General features: G+C 35.9%; 1 protein-coding gene across 1 annotated transcript; it reads left to right on the top strand.

The window, feature by feature from the left end:
* The first annotated feature begins 1,167 nt into the window (after nt 1-1,167).
* On the top strand, nt 1,168-26,921 carry LOC100890399 (protein phosphatase 1 regulatory subunit 14C). The gene is made up of 3 exons (XM_003723405.3): nt 1,168-1,480; nt 19,593-19,706; nt 21,682-26,921. Exons 1-3 carry the CDS (start codon nt 1,253-1,255, stop codon nt 21,781-21,783), a joined length of 444 nt encoding a protein of 147 aa, XP_003723453.1. The 5' UTR covers nt 1,168-1,252; the 3' UTR covers nt 21,784-26,921.
* Nucleotides 26,922-27,641: the final 720 nt, after the last annotated feature.

Here is a 27,641-nt window from a genome sequence, read left to right as displayed (position 1 = left end):
ATCATCTAGCATCTAGCATCTGCAAGGTTCTGGAATCATCAAAATGATAAGAAATTTGGCCCCTTCTTCGTAAAGTTACAAGCACTATACACAGAAAGATGTATATGGGACTACCCTATATCTCTCACAGACCATGAGAGAAACAAATCTTATTTACCAAATATATCAATTAGTAGGCGGTTTCCCGGCAAATTTTTTATCATCATGTATTAGTCAAAACATATTCTTTCACATGATTGGTGATGAGAGCTTCCATTTCATTTTTTGAAATTGGGGCGTTACCAATACTGGTCTTTACCTTTAACTAAAAGAAAGACGAGGAGACCCTGGTAAAAGCAGAGCTGGTCCCCTCTGAGCCAGATAAACATGGTGGGAGTACATATTTGTGACTACCTTAATACAATAGGGAAACTATCTCCCGGTGGTCACTCAGTCACTCTCATTACCCATCCGTGTCCATCAACCACTGAAATGGACCCTAATGCTGTATCGTGAACCCAAACTTGGTACCCTTTTAAAAGAAAACATCGAAACCTGCGAACCTGAAAAGGTATCCTTTATTTGGTTTTGGGGCGAAGTGGTTGAAAAACACCCCTTTTTATATAAAGCCTGTCTGCACTAGTTTGGCCAGGAGTGATGAGACCTCCCTGCAAGGTCACTGACAGGTGAATCAACTATCAAATCAGCTCTCCATTAACCGTAAAAAAAGGGGGGGGGGGGACCAAGGCGGCACTGCTGAGGCATAGAGGTTGCAAGTGTGTTCCCCCCTTTTTTTGTATGATCAGAGCTAAAAACACACCCTTTCAACGCTTTTTCAGGACGCGGGTGTGTAAAGCCAGTCAGTTTCGGGGAGTGACCCCCCCCCCCCCCCCCGTACATCTATCCTCACAAAGTATCAAAACTTTATTTCATCCAAAATTATACATTATTCGTTTTTACAATGTCTACAATTCATCATCATGTTGATAATACACTTACTGAATAATAGATATATATTTATAGATTTATATATATTATCTCTAATATTGTTTGTATTTGTATATAGGCTCGACTCTTGAAGCGCAGTAGAGCAGTAGGGTGAGGCCGAATATTTCGTGGGCGAGTTAGTTGTGTCGATGCGGCAAAAACTACATGCTGCATGGATGCTCCGCTGGCTCGCGCTCTAGCATCATATACGATAGTGTAGCAGACTAGCTAGCAGTATACACTAACTTACGTACGTTCGTACACATATCTACGGATACCAGTAACCATGGCCGCTCTGGAAAATCCAAACCTCAACAACCGAGTTAGTTTTGCAGGTTCAGAAGAACAGCAAATACCCGGTGTAGATCATCGGCGAGGAAGCATAAACTCTGAGGAAAAGGCAAAGAGGAAACACCAAAATGTCACTTGCAAATATGATCGGAAAGTAATGAGAATCAGATTGGATATCGAAGAATGGATGGACGAACAGCTCAGGGAATTGTACGAGTGCGAGGCAAGTATCGTAGTATTCATCCCCCGAAATTGCGGCTGAAGTCTTGTTTGCGTATCGATGAGCTTACGCCGTGCGTCTTTAGAAAAGTGACCAAATGTATACCAGTTTGTTTTGCCACGCACGATTACTTCAATTCAGTAATATCACAGTCGAACAAATTTTATGGCATTACTATTAGCCTTAATTATATAATACTTTTTGCATATGGATTTGATTTGAAATAAAATTAAACTCCATTTTAATTCCCGAATTAGAATTACTTAAATAGGTCTACGTCTAGGCCTATACATTTCGGCGCTTGTTCAGAAACCTATCCAAAATTTGACCCGTAACTCCGGCGTGGAGATACCCTATTAAAACATACCCAAAATGAAGTAAATATTCATTAAATGTCCAAATAACGATCATGAGTTGAAAGTCGTTATGTTTATTACCTGTTGACGATAACGATGGTGAGTTGCGGGCGGGCGCACGCCTGTGTGAAGTAATCTTCCGTAATAAATGAGGATCTGAGACATCACAGTAGATAACTTCACACAAGCGTGCGCCCGCCCGCAACCCACCATCGGTATGCACTTGTATTGTGCAGCGGTTTGCCGTGAAACCTGTGAAAAAGTGTATAGGCCTACTGATATTGTTTTCCCGAAAAACACTCCAAAAATATCAAGAAAATTGACACGAAACAGATAATACACATAACAACTTTTAATGCATGATCTTCATTTGGACATTTACTGAATATTTACTTCATTTTGGGTATGTTTTAGTAGGGTATCTCCACGCCGGAGTTACAGGTCACATTTTGATAGGTTTCTGAACAAGCGCCTACATTTCTACTTGACTACTGGATCTGGACTAGGTGTAGTCTACATCTGCTAGCTTTCTTCAGTATGTCCAACCTTGGAGATTCTTGCAGATCCAAGACTAAAAGTTAGTTAGAAATAAATAGAGAGAGAAAACAAACACACATTTGTACATCATGGCAAGGTTGTTTATTTCATTTTATGTTTTATTTTTCTGAGAATTATGGTTGGTGATTAATTTATAGCTCATAGGAAATCCTCTTCCCATACATACGTGAATACACTTTGGTTCTACACCTTAATACCAAAGCTTCTGGAAGAAAGCCGTCTCCAGCTGCCAAGCTTCCAGGTCTAACTTCATATAATTATGCTACGACTGCTATGATAAATTTGCAGGTTAAGCTGTTGTAGTGGTTGTAAGTTGTAGTTTCATTCTGTGTGAGTTGTCATAGTTGTTATGATCTCCTCAGTGTTCTCTTGGTGCTTCTGCCACTCGGCTTGTTGAAGATCGACGGTTCACATTAAGTTGGAATGCTGGTGGCTAGAACTTGGTGTAGGTGCTTGTGAAGAAGCGTACCTACTACCAAGGATGATATTGCATTTTGGGCGACTATTCAAGGCTCATGCCTAGTGGAGTGATGAGAGAAATATCTGAAAGACAAAAAATTTGTCTTCTGGTTTATACATGTACACAATCACATGTATGTTCCCGTCATTTCCATGCTTTGCTCATATATTGATATTGACTTGTTCTCGCACAAATTGAATAAGTGAGTGGTTCTTTTTTGTAATTAAAATAAAATTATCATAAAAGTGAACAATACAACTGCTATGTTTTTATCTGAGTGTCATGCAGGATTGCAGATAAATTAAAATACATCATAAAGCAATAGCTGAAGGCTGCCTGAAATATCTTTACAGGTTTTGTAGATCGATATGGAACTGAAACAAGAAAAGTGTCAAATATTTTGTATTATGCTTGGGTATTAAGTGTCAAATAAATTGTACTATGCTCGGGTATTAATTTCAATTATAGATCACTTCCACTAAAGTCATTCCTGGAAGATTTGACTATCAGGTGATAAAAGAATCTTCTTTGAATGACTAGTCATAAATATCTTCCTGGATTTTCAGGTCTTTTGTGTTAAAGGGCATGAAGATGGATTTCTGACAGGAAACTGCTGACTTATTTTTAAACACTTCAACGCAAAAGGTGCTGAATGTATTCAACTTTAGATGAATGCAACACCTGTTCATTAAGACTGCTTTAATACTGAAGGGAATGGTGGAAGAAGCTTATGTTATGGATAATGATTATGAAGTGAAAATAAAATGTATTCATGATGATACTAATATTGATGATAATAATATTAATAATAGTAATAATATTGATAAAAATTAAAGGGGAAAATGGGCAAAATGAAGAAAGGGAGGATAAGAACTTTAGAAGTTAATTCTCTGACATTTTTAAACGGCTGTAGATGATGTGTATAATTGTAACGTACGACTATAATGAAGAATATGTCAAACTCTGATAACTAAATTCTGAATTACCAAAAGCTAGAAATGTCTAAGACATTTGTTTTAAAATATTTGAAATCCTGAAGGCCTCAAGATTTGTGGGTTTTATTTGAAATTTGATTTCAGGAAAAGCTTATAAATGTATGCCAATTCTTAGCTGGTATAAAATCATCATTTACATGTACATGTACAGTACGTCTGTTATTTTTAGTTATGTAGTGACTAGTGAATCATACATTAATCCATATTCATTCAGGTACATATATATGTTAAATATTTAATCACAATGTACAATAATATACCGAATAGACCAAGCCAACTTCCTTCTTCAGTGCTAGCCTCCTATGAGCGTGTTAGAGAAATGGCCGCTTGAAAATACCAGGAATCTATTACGTACTGTACTACTCGGTGTCATGTCGGAGCTGTGGCCTTCTCCAGTGTGTTGAGTTCAACACCTTGTCTTTGTGACTTGCTGATGAGCTATGCACATGGGGTCTGACTCTACATTATGCATGCACCAATGACTGATGAAAATGAGATTTTAGAACTGGAGATTTGTAATGTATTTGCATTTTAAATTTACACAACTGGTGCTCTATTTACATGAAAGACTTGTTACAGAATATATTCTATTTATGAGGTTATTTTCTAGGGGCTTATATATTGTTGAATTGTATGGTTGAACTTGAAGGGTCAACATTCATTCACATTATATTTTAAAGAATTCAAGCACATCAACATTTTATGACATTGAAAAGTGCAAGGTTTGGCATTATGATAAACATTGAATAATATTAAGAAGTAAATTAATTACATATACCAGCGAAACCAGTCATTGACTTTTTTCAAGTAAACACATGAAAGCAATTGAACAAATTAATCATGATATATCAGAATAGTGGTAATTAATTATTTTGAAAAGCAACCAACAACTACCCGTATAGCTCACTACCAATTAATTAATGTCATGAAAATGGTGATGAACCAGTAGTGTGAAGCCTTGTAGCAAAAGTTACTGTATATAATCTTGAGAATATAGAAAGAATAACATCTGTACCTCATTATTCATCAACAAGTCACTAAGGCACAGCCATGATTATACTCCTCTATTTATAATAAAACTTTTTAATACCGGAAGTAAACTGTACGTGCATTTCCTAGTTCCTACAAAGTGTATGATAAAAGCAGAGAAGCAACATTTCAACTTTTGATGAGTAATGTTTTTAATTGATTGCATCAATCTGTTTCCATGAAATTGAATTTGCTCTGTGAGGATATATTTATTATTATAATACTAAGTTGCTGATTAGGATAATTAAATGTTATTTTAACAATAAAATAATCACTTGTAGAGCTGACTCGGCAGAGAGTGATAAAACTGTGGAGATCCTATAAGGAGCCCGGGGGGGGGGGGGGGGGGGGGATATTATTCATATGTATTGCCTCTAAGATCCTTCTTCAGAATACATACATGTACATAGTACATGTGGGAGGAAATTATGTGCCCACAAAAAAAGACTAATTTACACTGGTTTGAAAATCATGTGGGGCATCTTCATGTCATACACCATTTGGTCAGTAATGTATCTGCCTACCAGTATTCACTTATTTGATATAGGCTAATGGTGAAAAACTGAACATCAAAGAGGGGGGGGGGGGTGCTCCAGGTTTGCTATGTCTTTCATCATAGCTGCATCTGTTTCCATTCAGTCATTTCATTAATTCAAACTCTATTCAAACTATCAACCGAACCCCTGCTGTTTATTGCCTCTGCACTAAGTCTGTACCATCCATCATCATGTTTGACATGTACATTTCTAATCAATGGCAGAGGCCTCGATCTCACAGTATGGGCCACTCCCATCAATGCAAATAGATAGACTCATTAAATTATTGTCTCATTAATCCATTCCAGAACCCTGAGAACTAATTGAATGACATGCTTGGCTCCCTACATGACATACTAATTACAGCAGGGTGGGGGCAGGAAGGGTGCTCAGTCAAGAGTACATGTAAAATGAAATAGTGGATAGATTTTCAATTTGAAGGCCTAATATAAAAAAATATATAAATATAGGGTTGTTACATTGTATATCAGCACTCTGTACATACTAATTAGATTACAGGTAACAGCGTAAGTTCCCATAGTTAAAAAGTCACGGTGGTACTCGTTCTTAGGACCTAAAAACTCCAAATTCCACATCTGATTAGTCTTATCAATAATCATACTGTACGTGTAGACCTACATGTCCAGTGTTGACTCTCAAGATTTTGATTTGATAATCATATTTGTATTTCTGAAGAAGGAGATGATATTGTATGTTTGCTCATAATGACCTGCAAGTCCTCCCTAGTTTAATCCATTCATTCCGTTAGGTTCAAGTTTTTAAAATCCTCATATGCCAGTATCTTATCCAACAGAGCTAACATATGGCATTAACTGTACAGCTAATGATTTCAAATTTTCATTATGACCAACATATGGTTGGAGCCATGATGATGAGCAGGTCTCTTCCTATATATACAAACAGAACAGAACATCTCTTATATTTGTTTGACCACCTTTGTAAACATGTGAGGTTTTCAGGTAAAGACAAGGATGAGTTCTACTCTTTGTGTAGTAGTGAATGGAATATTTGCTTGCTACAGGAAGATTCAGAAAATAAATTGCCAAGGGGGGCGTGTAAACGGTTTACATTGAAGCATGCCCTTGAAAATTTGAAGGGTTTACAAAATGTACATCCGCTGTGTGTAATGTTTCTTTGGGACAGGAATACTGTCTTCTGTTTTGGGTATACTCCCATTTTGATATGAACACTACGATTCAAATATAGATTTATCTTGAATATTATTTATTTCCAGGTAATATATTTTGTGTGCAAGCAACTTGGTATGATATGAAGTTTATGTTTTCCAAAGTTACCCTTAATTAGGCCTCTCTTTCCTGAAGGCCTCCAGCTCTCATTTATCAGGGATTGGGATAATCATATGGTAGAAATAAAAGACAGATTGCGGTTTCCTGTTTTTATTGGTGACATGTTTCATCGCTAATCACTTTCATTTCATAGGGATAAAGGTTTGCACGTGTATTGTAGACAGAAATTATTGATGGCTTACTTTAGTCTGCCAATTTCCGTCAAGGGAAGATGTCTGAACTCTTGACATTGATACTGTTTGAGGTTATTTTTACTTTTGGATGTGATATAACAACTTTCAAACCAGTATTGTTGACATTGTTGACATAGTTGATAGTAGTTCTACCAGATTTAAAAGAAGAATTCAAACTTTTTTTTAATTAATTCTTGGCAAATGGACTACTGAGCCTTAGATCTCTGTTAAACTTTTCTTGATAACCAGTGGAATGTGAACAAGCGAATGTACAGTAATTCTAGGGTTTTTTTATTGTTCAAATTCTGGGCAAGCACACATCGGAAAGTAAATTTGAAAGTAAATATAAAGTTTGACATTCTCTGAAGGGGAGTAATCCCTTTATTCGACAATATACGTCAAAACAGAAAAGGTTTAAATGAATAAATAATTTTAAACACGACAAATCTGTCCCTGAGTCTTCATAAGCCTAACTTTTGGAGGCACTAAAATGGAATTTGCAGTACAGACTGCACTTCCCTGGTTCGATTCATTGTATTGCATGGAGAGAAAAAACTGTCTGTAACACTTATCACATCTGAATGACCTATGGGTAGGAAAATGCATGAAGAACTATGCAGACTACTTGAACATTGTACCAATGGAGCTTATATGGAAGGCACCTCTCCTGTGGTGTATTTTAAGTGAATCAGATCTTCTTTCTTCCCCACTCATCTCTTACTTGTTGTACATCTACCACTTAGTAAAAGAGAAAGGCTTCATTAAGCCGAAGATAAAGAACTCACTCTTGGGGTGGTTAGGTTAAGCTTCTTTGTAACAAGATCTCAACTTCTATTCCTATAGTTATCTTTAAACGAATATAATAGTACCTGACCACAATTAAAAGACTTAACGAAGAATAGTCAACCCTGCCCTGAGCGGGGTTTCTCATCGATTGCTTGATCAATATCGGCCAGTAGTGCATGTCTTAGTGACATTTTCAAGTCTTTTGTTGCACACCCTTGAGATTGAGGTATGGCTAACACGTATAGGCCTACTGAAAACTCTTGGCTAGTAAACAGAGAGAGAGAGAAAGAGGGGGGAAAATGTTGAAGCAATCTGTTTTTAAATGAAAGCTAATCTTGAGTTGCTGTATATAAAACAATTGTTTTGTAACTGAAATCAGCTTAATTTACAATTAATTCTGAATGTTTGAAATAAATCACACCTTACACTTACTCATGTAACGGAGATTGCATAATTACAATATTCATACACATGTTTGAACTACTAGCTTGATTTCCCATGAGTGCAGCCATTTGACAGTTCCCTAACTACCCCCACATGCGTGTATTCCTTTGCTCATTACAAAACTTTCGCACACATTCTATACAAAAATTCAGCAGCAGATTTGAGATATTAGTATCACTTTTTCAGTGTACTGGAAGTTTCGTTTGATCCTGTGCCAGGATCATTATCATTAGGCTACTTTTAAGAATGTAAAATATTTGTATCTGTATGATTTTGTGATGAAATTATACTCCTTCATCCGTCATAAGAAGGGAGTTTTGTGAATTACAATCATAAAGTCCAAGAGGATTAACACGTACAGTACATGTAGCAGTCAAAGTTTCCTCGTGAAAAAAAATCAATTATTTTTTGAAGGTCAATATCTGCTTTAAGCATATACATGTAGAGCAATGTAAACATGAACATTGAACTATCTTTTATGTATTCTGTATGCATTAAGAAGCAAGATTACATTTTTGGCAAATGCAATTATGCTAAAAATACTGGATGGCCAGATTGAGAAGGCAGAGGGGAGAAAAATGGATTATGCAAATAAAGAATGAAAGACTTATGGACTTATTTTAAACAGGACCTTTAAATAACATTTAAACAGATAAACTGTATGACCCAGCCCCCCCCCCCTCCCACCCCAACCAAAAATATAATAATGCTTTGAATGTATGCCAATCAGATTCCCACCATATTCCCACAAATAACTGAAATGGGATGCAGGTGATTTTAAAGCACATCCTCTTTTCAAAACTCAAATGGATCTATCAGGTTTTGACGAAATGTAATTGATTTGGGCATTTGGTCACTTAATAAATTCTTTATGGAGCCATTCACAACCAGCTATAAATAAAAGAAAAACATCTGTCATTAAATAGAGCAATATATATGAATAGTATTAACCATGTCAAATGAATACAAATGGACATCTGATTCAGGGGGCAGGTGATTTTTATCAAGTAGTTCTTGAGAAAAAAAAGAGAGAAAAAATATACTCCTAATAGAAAGGAAAGAACTAGGCTTTAAAAAAAGATATATTATGCATTAAACATTGATTTGGTTAACTAATGAATTTAGTTAAAGAGCTAGCTTATATTTTGGAACAGCAAAGCACCAAGTGTACTCAAAGCATATTTGGTTCTTGGCTTTTTTTTAACAAAAGTCAAAATGCATTCAAGCATAAATGATATTTTTATGCAAGGAAGCCAAGGTCAGCCAGATTTTTTTTCTTTTCACCATGATGAAATTTTAAAAGTTATTCTTAAATCAATATACATGTAGATGAGAAGTTCAAATTTGAGGCCCTTGCTCATATATATTCTGTTTTTTCTCCAGTTATAATGAAAGTCAATGACTATCGATACCTGTAAGTAGTGTAATTTAGTAGGCTTTTGGAAAGAAGAATTCATTAAACAATTTTATTCAATATATAGATAAATTTATACAGTAAATACCAAGGTACATGTGTACCTGTACACTGTAAGAAAACAAATAATTTATTATGAGAGTGAAGTACCAATTTTTTGTGGCCAAAGATTACTACAGTGATTACAACATGTTAGGATATGCTGGAAGCACAGATGTGCTTTGTATAATTGAAATCTGTGAAAGAAACTTGTCATTTTAAATACAAAGATGGCTCTATCAAGGGTTCATGAACCTTGCTGTGACCTTCGCTAATCACCCCTCTCCCCTTCACTGGCTTTAGTAATGAGATGGGAAGTGATCTATGACTCTGATTTATTAAGCCGCATTGCTGTCTTCATGAGCAGTAGTTCGTGATTGGAATACCAGTAATAATTCATCACCAATTACCATGCCGCCAACAAATCTCTCAGCTTAAACCAGCAGCCGGTGTTATTATTGAATTGGCATGTATATGTAGAAAAGCATTCTAGGTGTCTCATCTCCACTAATCCTGCACAATCCTGTACACACGCACAAATTGTGTACAAATTGCTCAATACCGGGTATCCATTTCCTTCGCAAATCAAATTCTTACCTTTAACCCTGATCCCAACATTAGTCATAATATTTACCCCCATCCCTAACCTAAAACCAAGTTGCAAACCTAACACTAAAACCTATAGTACTTTGAGAAACTGAAGTCATGTAGCTGCTGACGGATAATTTATACCGGTATGTTGAAATATACATCAGTTGACATTTGTGAGAAGAAAAAAATACCGGTATTGGAAAAGCTTGCAGTGCTTATAAAATCCTAAAACGAAATCTGCCTCCTTAGAATTCTAGCTAGTGGATTGATTGTCTATTCGAAGTCACTGAGTATTACATAAGTATGAATGTTGGGATTTAAGGCCAACAATAGACCTGATCCTCGAAGTATCTAGAATAAAAAGGTCTGAAGATTAAAAGCCCTTCGACCGATTCTTAAACATCACAATGGTGTGAGAATCATTTGCAATTCATAGTGTGCCAAGTTTTAGCCAAGTACCTAAAGAAGTCTACAGGTAATTGTTGGACCATATTTTATCTCTCTCCCCCCCCCCCCCCCCCTCCTTTCCCCTCTATCTCTCTGTGTCTCTCACAGTCTCTCTCTGGCTGCTTGTATCTCTATTTCTCTCTCTCCCTCTCTCTCCCTCTCCCTGTTTCTCTCATTGCAGTAAGGCATATGGAGTATGATGCATATACTTGAAGAAACTGACACTGTTGGGGCTTCCAATTTATATATAATTCCTACAGTTTCCTTTATCTACAGTACGGTAGCACCCCAATGAAATTTCCATTTATACAATTCAATTGTGACCTGCCCTGTAAAGTACCACCGTCTTGAAACCCTGCCGTGCCAATAGGCAATCTATTTTCTTTCCACGTAAATGCACACAATGAATGGGAACCCAATTAAATTTGTCCAATTGATGGAACAATTTTACCGGGTACAATGCTGTTTGAAAGACAGATGACGGCAATTTGAGACAAACACTTTTCACTAAAATTGAATTAATATTTGTTGTTAGGATCTGATGTTTTGCTCCATCTTGTTGACCGTGTTTCTCATAATGTATGAGGTGTCTTGTTCTATAGAATTGAATTGATATTGTGATCCACTCGACCATGGTGTGTATATCGTCTGTTTGGAGCCACAAGAGGTTTAAATTAAAGATAAACTTGAGTTCTGGTAAAAAAAAGAAAATGAATTCTCACAGAATCTAACAAAACTTACACTGAATGTTCAAGATTACAAATAAATGTCATGTGCCAAACAATTTTGGAAGAAAATTTATACTGGCTGAGTAATGAGCATAGAAAGATAAGAAAATCAGGGTAGTACTAGCCCCGACACCATGTGTGTTGTCCCATATACATCTTTCTGTGTAAGTGATTGTTACTTTACCAAGACTCTGCCAAATTTATGATGATTTTGATGACTCCAGAACCTTGCATTACACACCATTACTTACATGCTATATGATCAACTTTTCTGATCCATTCCACACCTTTTCTTTCACAATGCAATCGCATCACCGGTACTCAAGTTTATCTTTAACTGTGATAAAGGATGAGTTCATGCCTTCCTGGCTCCAAATATACAATAAACCTATATGATTAAAAGTATGTTTGATTGCCCAAATATATACATGGATGATGTACACTGTACATATTACCTGAAGAACATATGAAGTGCAATACGTACGTTTTAGCCATTAAACCCAGAAGTAGCCTTGAAAAGTAGATGGTTTCATACAGATTCAAGATGGCTTTCCACTGTTACACAGTTTTCAGTACAGAATTAAACCAGGGAATTCCCTTAAGACAATACACATATGAAATGAGGATATTATGAGGATATGTGGGATTGACATTGTAACTGAAAGTAAGAGCTATTAATAATCCTGTCTTCGTAAGTACAGAACTACAGAGTACAGACTCTACCACAAAGCCCTTATTCAGACTACCGGAAATCATTACATAGTCGTACAGTAATTAATCAATTGTTTCTTAGTCTGAACACGTCTTATAGTGTTTAATAAGCATCGTTTTAAAAGGAAACTTGGTTGAGAAAAAGCATCTCATTCTAGTCTGAACATGTATTTAACAAAATGTCTTATAGTGTTCGAGCATCGTTTTGAACGGAAACTTGATAAAGAATAAGCATCCCATTCTAGTCTTAGACCCCGTTCTCACTCACTTCGTTGGAGCACTCTGGAGCGCTCTAACTAAGACCCGCTCCTCAGGAGCGGTTCTTAGATGAGTGAGAACGCTCACAGTGGTCCAGGAAGCGGACTTCTGGACCGCTCCAGAAGTCCACCTTCCGAGGTGGTCTTGAGGAGCGGGTCTTATTAAGAGCGCTCCAGAGCGCTCTAACATGCAATGTGAACGAAAAGCGTACTTTGAACGGAAGTGACGTTCCGCGCGATGAGCGATCGGGCAGGCACTACACATATACATGTATACGGGACGCGTCGCGAACGGGACATCAGGTGACATAGGGTTTGGATTCCGCGCGCGAAAAAATTGACCCGCCTACCTGAGCTGCCATAGCAACAAGACCACTTTGACTCGTGGAGCGGTTTGAGCCATAAAAACTGCTCGGAGTGTGAACGCTCGCAAACCGTTCCTCAAGACCCGTTCCTCTGGAGCGGTCTGGAGCGGTCTAACTAAGACCACTTTCAAAGTGAGTGAGAACGGGGTCTTAATGTCGTATGGTAAAAAAAAAAAATTGTATTACCGGGCTGGGCCTATCGAGATTGAGTGCGCACTGATGATTTGCAAGCTGTCATGTCAACTGACCACTTTAAAGTTGCTTTGTCCAACGTTTCTTTACATGTACATTGTATATGATGTTGTTTTTCAGGCTATGCGCCCCTTTTGATGATGATTCTTTCAAAATAATGTTTTTTTTAAAACAAGTTTCAGATATATTTCTTTTAATCTGAACAGGCCTTAATATTCTCACAGATGGTCAAGTCAATTTCCGTGAACGAATACTTATCAAATATCCCATTTTCTCAGTTCTCTCAAGAATTATATCATATCCGCTTCCTCAAATAAAAAGCCATTCACCAATTTGTTACAAATATCTTTCTTCTTTCCTTCTTTGCGTTCAATATTTGTCCATTTTGTCTCTTATTAAATGTTAATGAAAAATCAATTATGATTGTTGAACAAAATTATAGGGGTATAATTATATTTCTTGTACAAATTACATACATGTAGTTAGCACGTGTGATTTTAGGTATTCATATAATCAGTCACCTGTAGACATGTCTGCATTGTACGCACTTAACTAGTTAACTACATCCTCAATTATTCAGAAGACATTTCCTATATTAAAGTTTGACAATTGACATAATGCAACATAAATTATGTTATGTTGTTTCCCACGATACTTCAAATAATTATGTTCCTTGGAAAGGCATCGTGTTTGATCATCTTTGTAAAATCACATTCATCTATTGTTACCTCGTACAAAATTACGCTATGGGGTCATGACTAAACGACCCGTGTCTACTGCATTGATTTGAAAATATCAATTGATGAAGTACAATGGCCGTTTAATGGAGGCAGCCTAAAGGCTTTCTTTGATCGATTTCTGGCAATGGCACAGGAAATTTAAACTAAATGTTTAAAGACTGCCAAGAAATAATTTGTGCCAGGAGGTTTTGATAATAAATCAATAATGCTTAGTAATCAGGAAAGGTATATATAAAAAGGTATTCAAGATGGGTAATATCCAGGCTGGTACTATCACTATCACTAGTCTCTTACATCATGTATAAATGTTACTGGTATTCAATGTCAGTAAGGCTCTACAAGTTGTTATTTTAAAATTTATTTATTCAACAGTCCAGAATTACTTAATTCAAAGTTCCCCAAGAATGGTAAACTTTCCAAAACCACACATCAAGTTTATCTTTAACATGACAAAGCGATCTTGACAATGCTACGTACATAGACGTACATACATGTGTTGCATTTGATTCTGCCTTGTAGACAGTTGTACCAAGATACTACCACACGGCGTTCAAAGTCCAACACCTCTTTCTCATTCCCCCTCTCTCTCTCCCTGTGCTGCCAATGACACTCCCCTGCGTAGCTCTTTTGTGATACGTGAAGGAGCCTAGCTAGCATTGTTAGGAGATCATTTGTTTGTCTGCCAGCAGAGAATCAACAGTCCAAATTTGGGAGTGTTTGTCCTCCTGATGCAGGGTTTGGGTGATGTGTGCTGTTCCATTCATCACTGTCAGGGAATGAAATCTTTAATGGTGAAATGATTATTTTCAGCTCAGTGTGCCCCCCCCCCCCCACTACCCCAACCCCTCCTGAGTTGTAGTACTTACTGAGATATAAAACAAATGGGGTCATATGCAGCTGCAGTGTTGTTGCTTTGGCATATTTAGCTCCCAAGTGTGCCCTACAGAATACTACTACCTACATTAATATTTTTTTTTTTTTTTTTTTTTTTTTTGTTGGGGGGTGGGGGGGGGGGGGGGATGACGGAGTGTTAATTGAACATCAGTTGTTTAAAATTGGGTTGTTTTGCAATTGAACTAATTACTGTACTTTGTGGTATTGTTTTGACCTAGGAAGAGGGGTATTACAAAATTATTGTACAAATGTACAAATAACTTTGCTTGCCTCAATATTTGTTTCAGACTTTCAGTTTACACAGGTGAAATTGTTAACCTTCAATGTTCTTGGAATTTTCTGTACGTATATAGCTTGTACCGCAGGACTTCAAGTATGGCTCCATCACTGGGCATTCACTGCATTGTAGTATATTGGCTACAAGTAAATATGTATCACCTTCTCTTAGAGCACCAAAGAAATGTCAAACTAGTTTGTCTTGATCAAACAGATGACTTGCAGAAGACTGAAATGCAGGCTCAGATCTGTTTACACGTCATAGATCATTATACTTTATCCAGGGTAATGCTCTTCCCTTTGTTTGTGATGACTGCCCAGCCTATTGAATTTGGACTTGTTAATATTTGAAGGAGATGACCGTGCGAAATGGTACTTCAATGTGGACTTGGAGTGACCAACTTCTTTTTTAAGAAATGAAATGTAGGGGAAACGTCATGCAATTTGTTTCGATTTTTGGCCCATATATGATTAAATACAAAAGCCTTTGTGTACATGTATTTATGATTCTGGGACACCTTGATAAAAATTATGCGTACCCCTTTGTCTACATTTTAAAATATTGAATTGAACTGAACTTTGTTAAAGGTACTATGTCCCTTTTGCAGCCAACCTCAAATTCTGTAGAACTTTGCAGGAATAATGATTATGTCATGTATGTCCTATCTGTGAAATTTAAACATTAGCAGTGTCCTCATATTCAAATTCTGCAAGGAAACCCGTTTACTTGCTAGACTTCACTGTCAGACACTATTGAGTGACTGACTGGCTTTTTTCCTTCTTTGGTAATAACATACATGAAAAGAGTTGTAAAGGGTACATGAGAATTTGTCTACGTCAATAACCCACTTCTTGTGATGGCCAAGATTAAACTGATTGAATCTTTGCCCAGCATAAAACGTATGACCATTCAGTACAATTGTCTGAAAATCAAGACTTATTACTTTTGGGCTCTATAGCCCTAAAGTCGATTTGACAACTAATAGTCATAATTTTCCCACTTGAAGACATTTTCAAGCCCCACCTTTTTTAGGGAAGTTCTAAATTAGTATTATCTTTCAAATGCAGTTGGAATTTAACTTTTTCATTTTTTGGGCCTGCAAATGGGACATAGTACCTTTAAAGTACATTGTGTAGGTACATGTAGTTATACTTTTGGATAGATGAGCTTATGAAATTGTGTGGTAAACATCATTTATCGTTACAATTTTTTGTAGGTCTCATTGTTATAGTAAATATATCATTTTCCAAAATAAGGCAAATCCATTGAAGAAAAAAAAATATTTGCACTTTGTAGTATGTACAAAATTTCCGCTTCCTTCTTTAGACATTTTTGTTTTCATTGTAAAAGAGGGTCTATTTGTTTTTTGTACACTTCCAATTGTTCAAATCCGTGAAGCTGGCTTGAATTTGAAAGAATTATAAGCATCATGAGTACTGTATATATTAGCTATTTCTGCATTCTTTTTATTATCCATTGCATTGCTTCCTTCTACATGTAATAACAGGATACAAAGATTTACAAAAATATCTACCGGTACTTGTACAAAAATAATCATATTTATTTAAGGAACAAAACTATATCTTCATTCGTTTCAGGTATTGTTTTTGGCTCGTATTCAAAATCTGTACTCTAAGGTAATCAGGAATGATTGTGACCCTTCTTTTAAAACTCATTTGCTCAACAGTCAGAAAGGAAATTATAGGGAAAAATGAGGCAAATCACATTTGATGATGTATCATTTTTGTTGCAACTTTCCAGTTTGTCTACTTACTTACTTACTTACTTGGTATACTTGGTAGATTAGCCCTCTTTTCCTAAGGGAAAGGCTCTCAGTTGACTTTTAAAAGTAATGAAGTAATGAAGATAGATTTTGCATATATTGAACCACTTTTATCAACTTTTTGAAAATCACATGATATATTAAGATATGTCACAAAGTTCCTTTGTCTATAATGAGCATCAGCTGATACACATCTAGGTAATCTGTTTTTTAAAATTCTAGTTACCGGGTATTGCAATATTGCACCTTGTAGCCTGCATATACATGTACATACATGTATACATGTCCGGCAACCTTCCATGCAAACATGTGGAGCCTATACATATGCTTCGCCCTACAAACACGTCTGTCAGCCCTGTTTGATCAAAATGAAACAGCATGTCCTTACATATTTCAAGAATTTCATTAAGTAGTTTATGATATCATTGTACAAACAGACAGTAAGACAGCTGATAAAACTAGGATGTTGCAAGACGTTTTTGTACCAAGGCCAACACTGTATGGTGGACATTGGGCAATACTAGTTGTGTTTACATGGGGTCATTGTAGTAATAAACTAAGTTAGCAAAATTTGAAAGATTTAAAGTTTAAACCAACGACCTAGTAAAAATAACGAGAATTCACACGAAAGTGAAACGATAAGTATTCAAAGTTTATTACTTCAATCTGAGTAAGTAGTTGTAGTCATCACATTAGCCAAAACATAGTTCAGGGTTTGTAACTTTGAGTAAACTTAAAGTGTGTCCGCACTCTGCACTCCACACAGTCCTTAACTAAAAATTAAAAAAATTAAATTAAAATTCGTGTGAACCTAGCTACTGATTCAAAAGTGAAACCAGCACAGATGGCGTGACCGAAGAGATGAGAAAAGATCTAGAATGTAGACATGTGGGCTGTCTACCGGCATTGACCAAGAGCCCTCAGTATACGGGTATCCACTTCAAGCTGCTTACGGTACTATTCATGGCATGTGGATAATTAATGATTCTTGTTTGTTTCATTTCAAATTTATTCATGAATATGTAGGGTTAAGGGACTCTTTTCTACAATTGCTGGCGTCCTTGTTTTGATTAGTAGAAACATTTTCATTACATAGATAGTAAGAAAAAGGATTCAGGATAAGGAACTCCCATTAATGAAAGAAAATGTTTTATTTATTAGTTATGTGCCCAAGACAGGGTGAACATGACAGTTAGGCATTTTCAGTTAGTAGCCCTTAAATACTAGTAGGTAAAATTGATTCCTCCCCGTTTCTGTTGAGAGTCAGAAGGTATTAAACTCTGTGTTAAGGTATATATGAGTTTAATAGTACCCTTCTGGCTCCAAAGAGATGACATGGTCTGCTAGTTACAACAAGAGCCTTACTCAGTGTTACGGGGTATTAATGAGCACTCGTTATCATAGCAGACATAACAAATAGGTATGCAGATGAAGTTGTCAAATTTTATGTCTTTTATCGCACTTTCAGTTTCTGGCATATTTGGAATACCGTACCCTTTTAAAAATAGCTGCATCACTTGATTAAAAAAATATGACTATGATACTATATCCTTCAGGATCTTGGCACTTAAGAATATCAAATGCCAAGCTACATACCAAGATATATGATGGCAAATATCATAAAGCAAAGTCCGCGATTTTTAGATGACCTGTGCTCATGCATATTTTTGTTAAGGCTTTACTAAACCTTGCAATACGTCAGCATGATGGTAATAAATTGACATTGCATAGTGTCACTAATCAATAAATAGATGTTACTCGGAAATAGATATTGACATTGAAGAAACAGTGGTGGCAGATACTCTCTCTATCAGTATCAAAGCTTTCTTTCTTGAGGCTATTGACTATAACTGTCTTAAGTCTCTTACTTGAAGACTATGAAATTAACCTAAAATCTTAGATAATTATTAATCTGTTCTGCCCTTGTGGCATTAATTTATATCTTAGGCCTAATGAAAATAATGCATCGTCTGCATTTTTTATCCTTACAGCCATTCTCTAATATACAGTCCATGTGCATATTTTGTACTTGCATGAGGGGAGGGAGGGATTGGCCATTTTGTATTATCATTTGAAACAGTTTAGATATTTTGTTATCATGATATCAGAATGTATTGTAAACGAAAAAATGTACCATTATGCAAAAATTAATCAGTACACAGTGTGCTAGCGGCCTATGCCCTCCATCAAAATGTCCTTTACGATATCGATTTTCTGTTTTGATAACGAGCGAAAGATTTTGGCTAGATAACATTGTTTAGGTACCGAGCAAATATGTAGATAATCTAGATTCATGTTTGCCTCGTGGGATAAAAGGTGTGTTTCGCAGATTCAAGATCATGGTAAATTCCCCTGTGGGTTTTTTTTTCTTTTCTTCTCTCTGTGAGTATGTTTGCACTTTGCGCTTGCACTCTTTCACATGTAATGGAGGACTGCTATTGGATTTCACTGAATAAACAAAGAGCTTGCCATCCTTTGCACTGCTCTGAAGTGTTTTTTGTACTGTGAGCTAGGGCATCATTCATTCATGTTGGCAACATGTAACCTAGTACAAGTACCCGTAATGTACACTGTTTATTCTAAGATGGTATTTGAACATCGCAACATTAACCTTTGTGATTTCTCTTTCACCCACTCTTGTCTCTTCCCTGCTTCATCTTGTGATTCCACTCTCGCCCTCTTTCTCTCTCTCCCCTTCGTAACCTTTTTCCTTCCACCATTCCCCGGTCTCTTTTCCTCTTCTTTTTCTTTTCCCCCTAATTCTCCCTCCTCCCTCCTCCTCCCTCCTCCTCCCTCCTCCCTACCCTCTCTTTCCTTCTGTGCTCTACTGCTCTTTAACTATCCTTCTACACCCTTTCTCCTTCTATTACCCTCTCTCCCCTTTCACCCCATCTACCATGCTACACTTCTCTCCCCTCCCCTCTCCTCTCCCCCCTCCTTTCTCTCTCTCTCTCTCTCTCTCTCTCTCTCTCTCTCTCTCTCTCACACACTATTCCTCTTGGCCTGTAACAGGAAGATGAGGATTACCCTATAGAGATTGACATTGACGACCTTCTGCAACGCAGCAATGCTGAGAGACAGAAAGAAGTAGAGTCGCTCCTTAGAGATGCAACGCAACCCTCAGAGGTAAAAGGCATTTTATGAAATTTGAGCCCCCAGCCTTCCCCCTTCCCCCAGCCTCCCCCTTCCCACCAAATTTACCCCATCCCATCTCAGCTATTTCAGGGATTCCAAATTCACAGCCATGTTGCTTCTCAATATCAGGCTTCAGGGAATTTTACGATGTAAAGAACGTCTGAAGCTGCAACATGGCTGGATTTATTACGTACAGGCTAGCTAAGTGAAACCATCTCTGATCCACAGCAACAGTGCATTGTTAAGTGCTAAAAGCATATTGCTATTTAATATTTCAAATGAATTTTATAGGGATACATGTATATCATTAGAGATCATTTACATAAAATGAAATGCGGAAATGATAGCATAAATCATATTGCTATCATTTCCATAAAAGATCAGGCAGATGCATGCACTAGGGAAGCATATTGGTATTTCTTCAATTCATTTTATTTATTAAAGGACAATTGAAAGAAATTTACCTACATGTACACCATAATGAGATACATTTAGGCAGAAAACCAATTTAGTATACAGCAGGTCATTATAGTCCGGATGCTAAATGAGCCAATCCTTCCCTGTCTTACTTCATTAATTATCAATTCAATTTTACCACAATTCCCCAAGGGTCTTTTATTTCATTTTTATGTTGGCACCTAGACATTTCTTTATTGTTATAAATTGGATATGCTCCATGACAGACAAAAATATCTGGAGGCTTCAGCTGCAGGAAAGCTGTCGTTATTACCACAGTTCCATGACTATTCTTTTATGTCACCCTTACATCATTACCTATACAGTAGACACATATTTTGTTGTTACAGTATTATTATTGTTAAATGGATGTGCTTTGTGACTGAAAAGAATATCTAGAAATTTTGGCTGAATCATAGCTGCTTTTGTTACCATGATTGCCTGGCTGGTCTATTATTTCACTTTTACATCAGCAGCTAGACACGTGGCGTGTCATGGAAAAATGATCATCAATCTACCCTTTTGACACTTTTATGACCCAAACAATTTTTATTCAACATTTGGATATCTCCTGGAAGCATGATTAATACTGCCCTTTATTTTTGAGACTATTACAACGTCTGGATTTATAGTAGACCATTTTCGTATTGTAACAAAATCGAATGCATACATCTTTGTAAAGTGCCTCGACACTAAGTACATGTATTTCATTCATCCGTTACAAATTATTGTATTTCAATAGTCAGAATGTGAACTGCATACATTAGTTGTTGCCAGGTAGGATAAATATTATGGCTTGCCTTTACCTTAACAACACATAATAGGCATTTTGTATTCTCACTATTATCATTTGTACTGAGGCACTTTAAAATTATTTATGCATTCAATTTGGGAACATTACGAAAACAGTGTATTGAAACACGATGTGATTTGTAATGCCTTGCCTTCATCAATCACATTGGCAAAGATTGTCAAATATATACCTCCTAGCGCAATTTCTATTTCATATGGTTTGTCCAAAGATTTCATGGTAGTGTTTATAGTGTACACATATGTCAGTAGGCGGTGTATTCAGGAATTTGTAACTAATTGTTGACAGTAGGCCTGCCTTCATCAGCTCGAGTTTGCCAAATAACCCGCTATTTCAACTATCCCAATCGCAAATTAACCAGTTAATTTGCCACTTCATCAGCCTGTAGTGGCAATTAGCGGGATATTTGGTCAAGAAAATATCCTGAAAAATCTTGGTCTTGTTTCCAAAATATTCGGCTATTTGGGAAATAGCTGGCTGATTTTCGCCCGTCTGAGCTAGTTTGTGATGAGCGTATCGAACTGGTGAAGACGGTATTCGAGCTTTGGGATAATATCCCGAGTCTGAAAATAGTGGGTTATTTGGCAAACTGGAGGTGATGAAGGCAGACCTAATGGGAAATTTTACTGAATTGTTTACAAACTTTAATGTCATTGTTTACTGAATATTTTCCATCATTTTGTCTTCTTTCCGCTCCAGGAATTCATCTCGATATTACTCACGAGAGTCCTAGAGCTACAGAAGAAATCAAACATCATGAGCTCACCGGGTGCGGCTCAGAGCATAGATTTCCAATTATGAGAGGGGACTCTAGGAAAACATAAAGCACGGACACTCGCGGTCATCGTCTCTTGTAAATATGTACAAAATGAAGGAACAGAGATACTCAGATAAGGAATGGACGTCTATATTCACTTCCTTGAATCGGTCTTTCTCGTGGTTTCTTTCACTCAATCTCAGAAGGATTTTTATTCACTTCCTCGTTGTCCGCAATCGTCGTCATAGCGTGAGAACATTCTGAAAGCAAAATCTGGATATTGGTTTCTAGTTATTAATACTTTCTTTTCTCTCTATCCATCAAAAGCTTGTATGAATTGTAAACTGATTGTTGGATCTCGTATTTAAATCACTGTTTGTTCTAGTCCCATTGAAGCTTTTTGACAATGAAAGCTCATCTTCAGTTCAGGTAGCAAAGGAAGAGAACATTCTCACGGGATCAAACAAAAACTTTTTGAAATAATATATTTATGTAGGCATACAAAATGTGTTGAAACAGCAGACTCTTACTGAGAGCTCTGATTGGCCAATAAAGTAGGTCACTGCATCTCAGAATATGTTCAAATTCATAACTACTAATAGATAATATCTGCCAAATGTTTCTGGTAGGAATTATTGTGCAGTTGTAGAGAAATGAACAAAGAAACTTGATAAAAAATCTCCCACAGTTCAAATGAAAATTGCGCTTTTCATTACGCGATCTCTTCAAGCATGATTTCAACTCTTTGTTCAATTTTGCAGATCCGAACAACAAATGTGATGCTTGACATACAATTTATAATAACTTCAAGCCATTTTTCTAAATGATCTTTCCCTGATTCCGTATGTACTAAATGGACTTTCTTCTTTTCATGTATGACGTACATGTAGATATTTATAGACGGATTGCAGACTGCTATATTGACACAGTGCTCTGATCATGATTTACTGTAGAGTTAAATTATTCAGAGTAACAGTGTTTTTGTTACGTACCATATATCTTTATACATTAAGAAATTGTTCTTTGTGACATGTTCCTGTCGTTGAGGAGATCTTTATGATTATTTTGTCTTCTCATTTTGTCTTTCCAGAAGAATTGAATTTACTTAATATTTCAACAAATTTCTAAAAACATGCATGGAATAGGTGTGTTCAGACTGGGGGTTTATATTCCAGATATTTATTATTAACTAGTCACTTAGTTTTTCACAAATCTTGTCATTTGTGTACTGATCAATTAGCAAATTGGGAAATAAATATTTTCTACTCCCAGAGATATCATTCAATAACAGAAACATTTTATTGGATGATTAAGAAGAATTGTAGAAAGAATCAATTTCTATAGCATCATTCTTCTGGCATAATTTTAACAAGCTCTAACATAATTTTAGAGTAATTCGAATAAGCAGGATTTCATATCTATTAAAATGTCTTCGGTTGAATATTGAAACGATTGTTGATGATAGCAAAAGTTCATAGTTTTCAATTCACCTGTATGGAATATGGAATTGACCCTATTAGTCCTTAGATCTTGTAATATCATGTGCAATGATGCTCAAAGCGTCACCAAGGATGATGGGAAGGTTGCCAATCAGACAAGGTCAACTCGCTTGCTCCAACCTACCTACATACATGCATGCACGGCAGAAGGAAAGATGCCAACATTTGATACGTTTTGTGTCACGTTACATGATCTACATGCTCTTCACCGTATGGGTGCCTCCCCCTCATCGTAGCACGAGCCAGCCAGCCGAGCGATTAAAGCCCAGGAAGAAAGACGATTCAACGGAACAAGATTCCCACGTGTTGAGTGATTGGTAGAAGCCTACATGAGCTCCAGCTCTAACCATTAGACAGACCTCCATGTGAACTGTGTGCAGCCTCATCGTAATACTAATTACAGCTGTAGTGTTACAAGCAAATGTATGGTACAACCATGGTACAACAGCAGAATAGTGCCATGAATCTGGATACAAATAGCAGAATGAAAAAAGAATAGAAACATAACTTGGGAAATCATTTTTGATTACTTTTTTTTTACTAAGAATGTTGCAGACCCTAATAACTTTTATGCAGATATTAAATGAATGAGGTGAAGTCTGTATCATTTTTCCCCCCAATGACCTTGTTTTAATCTGGTCATAAATACAATCTTTTTCCTATGCTTTGATTGTGATTTAAGACATTTTTCCTCACTTCCTTAGACACAAAAAAATCAATGTAATGTTAACCTTAGTCATATGATTCAACAATTGTATGCAGATCTTGACAATTAAATGATGTGAAGACAGACATACAATTTGGTAATTACAGTAGTTCTTTCTCTTCGTTAGAGAGTTTCCTGGAAAGTCTTCATGCTTTGCAATCGGAAGCATACAATTTCTGAAACCTCTATGTGGAGGAATTGAGAAGGAACACAGTTTCTACCAGAATGTAATTGATTCCTACCATGTTACACTTCCTTTTATCCTTCCTGTTTTTTGCCCAAATAAGAAAACTCTCCAGGTACGGTATACTGATATTCTTTATTGCTACAGGGTGTCTCATAATAAGGCTTAAACTTATACAGTTTGGTTTTCTCTTGTATACCGGGTATCCAGTTATCCTCCATTTTGTAGTACATATATTTGTCAGTTTTTATCGGAAAGGAAAAGTCATTGTGGCCTTTACAGACAACTCATTTTTGGATTTGATTTACGTAACGCATTTTGAAAGACAGCTGATCTTGATAATCTCAGGCCTGGTTTTATTGATCCTACTGCTCCCCAAATACATGATTACAGAATGAACTGTTTTTTAATAATTTTATTTGTTTAACTGCTGTCTAAAATTTGATCGTGTGATTGACTTGATCGTTCTTCCACCCTCATGTTTTGGTCTTGGAAGATGGTTAATTTTGAGGAATATTTTGCAATAATTCATTTTAGTGTACCATAATTTTTTTTCTAAAATGCAGTCATACCTGTACGTGAAAAGAGTCCCTTTTCCTTTGTAAAGTTGAGATATGGATTACAGTGTATCTTATTGAGCATTTCATCAATTAGCATACCGGTGTATAGCCATAGTTGTTGGAATTCTGTTATTACTCAATTTGGATTGGAGCAGGCTGACTTAATGTATTTTTTTAGTATTCAATTGTATATCTAGCCAAAATTTCATGTTTTCAATCTCTTGTACATGTATATTGTATAATGTGAATGAGCCAAAGTTAGGAACGTGTATCCAATTTTGCAATAGGTCTTTACAAAATATAATTTTGTATTATGAATATTGCAGAGAAGAGATATAGAATCTCTTTATAGCTTGTGAATGAGAATTACTCATTAGTGTATCCATCAACCTGTATAAAATCCTTTTAAACAAGTTGCCTTTGATGATTAATGGCCTGCTTAATGAATGTATCTAATGTGATGCCAATTTATTGTATCACCCTTTCAAGGCCAATGCAAGGTTAACAAATTTCCTGTGTCACTCCGGTCACTAAACTTCTACCTGTAATTTTAAGAAAATGTGTACCTACACTTATGCTTGTTATTCACTGTTTAGTGAAATTCTTTGAGATGGCCCTGTATAATTTGATTTCATGTAGCTTTCATGTTTTCATTTTTTAGGTATTCATGTGAAACTAGTAACTAATGAACGTTTATAATGTTTTTTTTTATTATTAAGTATTGTCCTTATAATCAAATGTAATATTTATGGAATTCCCCCTTCATGATTTGTACTGAGAAATAGATAAATTCTGCAATATGTGTAGTCTTTCATTTACATCCTCTTATTTACATCCTGATAATATGGAGCAATGATGTTTGGAAACCAAGAGAAGATTTCAGAATGCAATGTTAGATATTTCGATTGAGAAATCAAATGCAATAAAGGTGTAATTTATGATGACTTGCGAGTCATATATATTTTCTATCTATATAAAGGAAATATTTTTTATCTATTACAGATGAAGAAAATATATATATATGAGTCCTTATACGATTTAAAGTGTATCACTTCTTTCTCACATTGGATCATATTTTTGATGAATACTTACAGATGATAGTGAAACATGTACTTGTTCTAGGAATTTATATTTTGAATATTCATACAAAAAGTGCAACATGTTTCAGGGAAATTTATGTTAATCACCAAGTCAAAGTGCATAACGGTTACAGCTCAAAACTAGAACAAAAATTGCTACATTTATTTTGTAATCACAAAATCTTAGTTCATCATAGTTGCAGCTAAAACCTAGAAATTGAAAATGTAGCTATGACAAAAACAAGCGTTTCGTGTCTGATTTGACCTATTCTCTCTCCCACCCACATTTTCTTTCTTTCTGTCTCACTGCAATAACAGAAATGCCATCATCTGGCGGAGGTTAATACAAACATTACATTTAGACGCCAAATAAAGAAATCAAGCATGCTACGTCAATACAATGTTTGTTCTTTGCAATGAGTTTATTTCATAATGATTTCCATGCTTGTTTGCCTGATTGCATGTCAAATAGAACCACACGGATGCTATGGATCGTGAGTTGCATAAAACGTTGAACTTTGCACTGTTTTTCCTGTCAACAAACTCAGAGGTTGACTCCAAGATCTTGGGGAAATTTTGAAATTGTTTCTTTGAGTTGACGTAGTGTACACTTTGAATGCTTTTATGATCACTTAGAAACTGACTTTTTGTTTGTATAACATGACATCCAAGGCGTCCATGTCATACTCTCCCATTGATATCTATTACACATAGTTTTGATTTATAATTCTTTGATGGGACTACCCACCATGTATGAGGTACATGATCACAGAGAATTTCAAGAAATCAACTCAAAGGAATTTCAATAACCTATTAAAACAGAACTCATGTCCGGATTATGTAATATGTCAAGGTTGGTTGTTTTGAGGGTATTCTTTGTGATCATGTTGCAAGTATCTTTTTTGAAGCATTTGAATTGTACAATAAGTGAATAACTTAACCTGATATTGATATGCATCTGAAGTAGTGTTTTTTTTTGTGTACCAGTAAACATTTGGTCAGGTTTTTATACCTACTGTCATAAATGAAGATATAGGAGCTATACATATTTTGATATTTCATATAATTGGCACCTGTTCTGACTGATACAGACTGTGCTCAATTTTCATTTGCACTATTAAGGGGTGTTCACCTATGGCTTGGGGAAACTACAATTTTTTATTTTTTTTTGTCATTGATTAAAAACAAAAACTGTAAATGAATGGCAAGTTGGGCTGAAAAAATGCAGTCCTAGATAAACTCACTATCTGCATGTTATAAAACATTAAAGATGGCTATTACATCCAAATCATTTTTGTTAAATGCCATGATTTTCTTTTCATATGTGAACAAGTCGTGGTAAACCTTTATAGATGCAGGTTGACATAGTTGTGAACTTTAAATGTAAACGTGAATATCCCGCATGGGATATCATGTGTAACCACAGGCCATAAGCTGTGCTATGGTGGCTAAAAAGTCAATAATGTGGTGAATAAAATAACAATTGGGTATTTTAAGTATATTGTTTTTTTTATTAAATTACCCCTTTATTCTTTAGAAAGAAATATTGGCGGGTACAAAGCGGGAGATTTTTTTTTCAAGATTATTTGTTAGAGGGATATCAATCATTCAAAGGTCACAAATCTTACATCTATTTGCTAAAAATGAAGTGGACAATAGAATGCCAACCGGATTGATTTTTTATTCAAATTCGATTGACCCTTGAATTTCTTTTCTTCATATTTTTAACTCGTATATTTAATGAGAATCTTTGATTCTTTATTGTAAAACTGATGATATTAACTCTTTCACGTGTCTGCATATTGGACAATAAGAAAATGGAAGAGGAAAAAAGAAATTTTATGCGTGAAATAAATATCTACTGGTATGTATGC

The sequence above is a fragment of the Strongylocentrotus purpuratus genome, unplaced genomic scaffold (assembly GCF_000002235.5).
Source record: "Strongylocentrotus purpuratus isolate Spur 01 unplaced genomic scaffold, Spur_5.0 spur5_scaffold_5, whole genome shotgun sequence".
In the NCBI taxonomy this organism is placed as follows: Eukaryota; Metazoa; Echinodermata; class Echinoidea; order Camarodonta; family Strongylocentrotidae; genus Strongylocentrotus; species Strongylocentrotus purpuratus.
The sequence above is the reverse complement of the archived record's forward strand: the minus strand, read 5'-3'. Positions and strand labels throughout refer to the sequence as shown.